Here is a 5,039-nt window from a genome sequence, read left to right on the forward strand (position 1 = left end):
CACAATTTGGTGTTTATTTATTGGATTTCTTCAGAAGGTCAAGAAATAAAGTTTAAATGACCAAGAATGCTATGATGAAAATTTCAGAAATCTAAGTGGACCATAGGAATGGAACCAGACAAGCCTGAAATCAGCCTCAACAGCACCAAGTTTTCCAGGCCCTCTCTCTTGATTTCAATCAAAATTCCAGGGGATGAGCTCTCTTTCATCCCTCAAGAATTGCTCCAAAGGACTATGACCTTTCCAAGTTGATGGAGAGTGGCCTCCCCAGGACATCAAATGGCTGCCTCAGCATTCCTGGGTACAACAGAATGACTGATGGACATCCAGTCACACAGAAAAAGAGGATCAACAATCCACAACACATCCACAAACCACAGCACACGAGGGCCACAAAATGACCTCACTGATGACATCAAACCTCTCCTGGGCTTGGTTGTTTCTTCAGCCCGCTCAGACACATATCCAACCATCCAACCCTCCCAAATCCCAGCTCCTCAAAGCTGCCGCCAGCTGACAGGGCAGGGCCAAGGCTGTGCCGCCCCTGCGGGAGCAGCATAAAAGCCGGCCCAGCGCCTCTCTCCCTGCCACGCTTCTCCTCAAGCCTTCTCCTGCCTTCTCTGCCCACAACCAGGTGAGCCTCCAGCCCCTCACAACCCCCTCCTGCTCCTGCCACACCGCCCCCCTGGCCCCTCTCGGCCAGCACGCTCGGACCCAGCCTCAGCAGCCCTCACGCCTCCCCACAGCCCCACACCAGCCTCCCCACTGACCAGCCCTCCTGCAACACCGCCCCGAGCACCCCCACCGCCCCCACCTGCCTCACACCCCTCTCTGCTCTCACCTTCTCTTCTCTTGCCTGCCCTCCCAGGGCCCCTCCACACCACACCCATGGCCTGCTACGACCTCTGCCGCCCCTGCGGACCCACCCCGCTGGCCAACAGCTGCAACGAGCCCTGTGTCAGGCAGTGCCAGGACTCCACCGTCCTCATCCAGCCCTCCCCCGTCCGCGTCACCTTCCCAGGGCCCATCATGACCTCCTTCCCCCAGAGTTCCTTCGTCGGATCCACCGCAGGGGCTGCCCTGGGCACGGAGCTCAACGTCCAGGGACAGCCCATCTCTGGCGGCTTTGGGGCCGGAGGCTACGGCCTGGGCTATGGCCGTGGCTTTGGCTACGGCCTGGGAGGCCTGGGCTGCTACGCCAACAGGGGCTGCTCTGGCATCTGCTGAGGCCCCAAACAACTGCCCCAACAACAACTACCCATGACCTGGAAGTCAGCACAAGTAACAGGGATTCATCTCCACCCCAAGGCTGTCCAATGGGCTCAGCACTTCCAGCTCCTGCTCTCAGGGCTCCAAGCAAGGAAGCAGCCAATGGGCCAGCCCGCGCTGCCTGCAAACAAGGCCCAGCTCCCTCCTCATCTTCTCTCCCTTCCTTCTCTCCAGCGCCCCTTCGGCTCTGGCCAGTCCCCTCTGCTGCAAACACCTTCTCACAAGCCACACACCATCAGGTACCTCTGCTGGGCTGCTCCCAACAAGGGGAGCAGCAAGATCTGGGGACTCTGCAAAATCTCCTGCAAGGGAGGGACCTCAGCTGATGGTCGCCCTACTTGCACCTCAGACTGGATCCCTTCCTCTGGCCGCTCCTTCCTTTTTAATCTTTAGTCTCAATAAAGTTCTCCTGCATCACAGCCTCTCATGACTCCTCTTCATTTGTTCTTCCAGTGGTCTCACAGCATCACTTGACACAAAGCCAGGGAGGAGCTGGCCCTGGGCAAGGTGGAACAGGGCCACAGGACCCATTTAAACAAATGTGCCACCAGCAGTAACACACCGACTGGCACAGGGTGGGGGCCCTTCCAGAACATGGGACAAACCCATCACCTGCTACACCAAAGGCTTCCACACAACACTGCTCTTACCTGTGCACACCACACCAAAGGCACTGTGCTCCAGCACACACTGCACAAACTCTCTTTCCCAGCAGGACTCTTCAGCACTCCCAGCAAACCTCCTGGTTGGCAGGAACTCTCCATAGCAAGTGCTTAAACCCCCTGCTCAAGCAGGGTCACTCAGAGCAGGACTCCCAGGACTTTGGTCAGTGCACTTTTAGATCTGCCAGGACAGAGACCCAACCACTTCATCCATGCTGTGGCCACACTCACACTGTAAATCCCTACCCTCCTTGCCAAAGGAATTCCCTCTGGTTTCACTCTGGAGGGGCAGTGGAGGGGCAGGGACTGATCTCTTCACTCTCCTGACCATGGACAGCACTCCAGGAAACGGCTGCAGCTGAGTCAGGGCAGGGTTAGGTTGGGTATCAGCAAAAAGGTTTTCACCCAGAGGCTGCTTGAGCACTAAAACAGGCTCCCCAGGGCAGTGGGCACAGCACCAAGCCTGGCTGAGATCAAGAAGTCTTTGGAAAATGCTCTCAGAGACATGGGGGGATACTTCAGGTGTCCTGTGCAGGGCTGGGAATTGCACTCCATCATCCTCATAGGTCCCTTCCAACTCACAATATTCTATGATTCTAAAATCTAAATGCAAAAGATCTCCAAGTCCAACCATTCCCCCAGCATGGCCAAAGCCACCACTTCACCCATGTCCCCAAGTGCCACATCTACACGGCTTTTACATCCCTCCAGGGATGGGGACTCCACCACTGCCCTGGACAGCCTGTGTCAACAATTGACAACCCTTCCCAGGAACTCAATAGGCAACTCAACCTTCCCTGGGGCAAGTTGAGCCTTTTCCTCTCCTCCCATGGCTTGGGAGCAGGGAGACAACACTGACACTCTCCTTGTTCTGAGCCCTATTCAGGGAACTCCAGAGAGCAACCAGGTCACCCCTCTCTTTCAGAAAATTAAACATCGCCAGTTCCTGCCTCTGCTCCTCACTTGTCTTCTCCTCATCCTTCACTACTTTCCCTTCCCACGTGTCCCAGCACAGCCCAGCACTGGACCCCACAGTGGCACCAGCGCTATGGATGAACCAATACGAGACTTTGGGCAGCACGGGAGGCGTCCCGGAATCACAGGGATTGCTTTCCCAATCCCAGTGGGAAAGGCCAGAGCTAGAGACAGGCTGGGAGAGATGGAACCAAGGAGGGGAGGGAATGAATGCCATGGAAGGGGCAGCTCCTCATGTCTGGCCCAGCTAAAAAGGTCCAGAGCAGCCTGACAGGGCTGGGATGCTTTGGGGCCCCTCCTCACAACACACGCCAAAACCACAGCACACCAGGGACATGGGGGCACCTCACTCATCACACCCCACCTCTCCAAAGCTTTGCTCACACCTTCAGCCCTCCCTGACACGCACCATCAACTCCAGACTTTGCCCTCTAATACTCACAGTTCAAACCTGCTGCCAAGGTCAGATGGACACAGCCTCAAGGGCAGGGCAGGTACTCACAGAATTCCACAAAGCAATGTCTGCACCATGACACAAGAGGAGAGAGGAGTCCACTGAACAATCACTAGGAATTCTAATTTTTTATTCATCCCCACGATGTTACAACTTACAGGTTCAAAGTTAGGAAACCTCGTGGCTTGAATGCAGAAGAAAAGAATTGGCATCACAGAGCAGCCAGGGCAAAAAGGGATGGAGCCCCATTGGGTCTTTGTTTATTGTATTTCTTCAGGAGCTCAAGAAACAAAGTTTAAATGACCAAGTACCTTGTCATGAACATTTCAGGAATGCAAGTGGACCATAGGAATGGAACCGGACCAGCCTGAAATCAGCCTGAGCCGCCTCAAGGTTTCCAGGTCCTCTCTCTTGATCTCAATCACGATTCCAGGGGATGGGCTCTCTTTCATCCCTTAAGAATTGCTGCAAAGGACTATGATCTTTCCAAGGTGATGGAGAGTGACCTCCCCAGGACATCAAATGTCTCCCTCAGCATTCCTGGGTGCAACACAATGACTGATGGACATCCAGTCACACAGAACAAGACGGGGCCCAGTCAGCACAAAGCACCCACAAACCACAGCACACGAGGGCCACAGAATCACCTCACTGATGACATCACACCTCTCCTGGGCTCGGGATGTTTATTCAGCCCTCCGTGACACACATCCAAGGATCCAACCCTCCCAAATCCCAACTCCTCAAAGCTGCCGCCAGCTGACAGGGCTGGGCCAAGGCTGTGCCGCCCCTGCGGGAGCAGCATAAAAGCCGGCCCAGCGCCTCTCTCCCTGCCACGCTTCTCCTCAAGCCTTCTCCTGCCTTCTCTGCCCACCACCAGGTGAGCCTCCAGCCCCTCACAACCCCCTCCTGCTCCTGCCACACCGCCCCCCTGGCCCCTCTCGGCCAGCACGCTCGGACCCAGCCTCAGCAGCCCTCACGCCTCCCCACAGCCCCACACCAGCCTACCCACTGACCAGCCCTCCTGCAACACCGCCCCGAGCACCCCCACCACCCGCACCTGCCTCACACCCCTCTCTGCTCTCACCTTCTCTTCTCTTGCCTGCCCTCCCAGGGCCCCTCCACACCACACCCATGGCCTGCTACGACCTCTGCCGCCCCTGCGGACCCACCCCGCTGGCCAACAGCTGCAACGAGCCCTGTGTCAGGCAGTGCCAGGACTCCACCGTCCTCATCCAGCCCTCCCCCGTCCGCGTCACCTTCCCAGGGCCCATCATGACCTCCTTCCCCCAGAGCACCTTCGTTGGATCCACCGCCGGGGCTGCCCTGGGCACGGAGCTCAACGTCCAGGGACAGCCCATCTCTGGCGGCTTTGGGGCCGGAGGCTACGGCCTGGGCTATGGCCGTGGCTTTGGCTACGGCCTGGGAGGCCTGGGCTGCTCTGGCCTGGCAGGCCTGGGCTGCTCTGGCACCTGCTGAGGGTTCTCACCATCACAGCTGACACCCCCTGCACCTGCCCTTCTCACTCTTGCATCAATATCTCCTGCAAGCAATGCACCTCGGCTGATGGTCGCCCTACTTGCACCTCACACCTCGCCCATCCCACTCCCTGCTCCTGTCTCTTCACTCCTTTGACTCAATAAAGTTCTCCTGCATAAAGTCTCTCAGGTCTCCTCTTT

General features: G+C 57.1%; 2 protein-coding genes across 2 annotated transcripts; both read left to right on the top strand.

The window, feature by feature from the left end:
- Positions 1-854: 854 nt before the first annotated feature.
- On the top strand, positions 855-1,656 carry LOC135414940 (feather keratin B-4-like). The gene has a single exon (XM_064656347.1). The coding sequence runs from the start codon at positions 889-891 to the stop codon at positions 1,225-1,227; it is 339 nt and encodes a 112-aa protein (XP_064512417.1). The 5' UTR covers positions 855-888; the 3' UTR covers positions 1,228-1,656.
- Positions 1,657-4,494: 2,838 nt separating this feature from the next.
- LOC135405923 (feather keratin B-4-like) lies at positions 4,495-4,839 on the top strand. The gene has a single exon (XM_064640455.1). The coding sequence runs from the start codon at positions 4,495-4,497 to the stop codon at positions 4,837-4,839; it is 345 nt and encodes a 114-aa protein (XP_064496525.1).
- Positions 4,840-5,039: the final 200 nt, after the last annotated feature.

The sequence above is a fragment of the Pseudopipra pipra genome, chromosome 1 (assembly GCF_036250125.1).
Source record: "Pseudopipra pipra isolate bDixPip1 chromosome 1, bDixPip1.hap1, whole genome shotgun sequence".
NCBI classification, from domain to species: Eukaryota; Metazoa; Chordata; class Aves; order Passeriformes; family Pipridae; genus Pseudopipra; species Pseudopipra pipra.

Bases quoted from the DNA above. Each gene is read 5' to 3' on its own strand.
- LOC135414940 (XM_064656347.1), top strand. From the start codon at position 889: ATGGCCTGCTACGACCTCTGCCGCCCCTGCGGACCCACCCCGCTGGCC.
- LOC135405923 (XM_064640455.1), top strand. From the start codon at position 4,495: ATGGCCTGCTACGACCTCTGCCGCCCCTGCGGACCCACCCCGCTGGCC.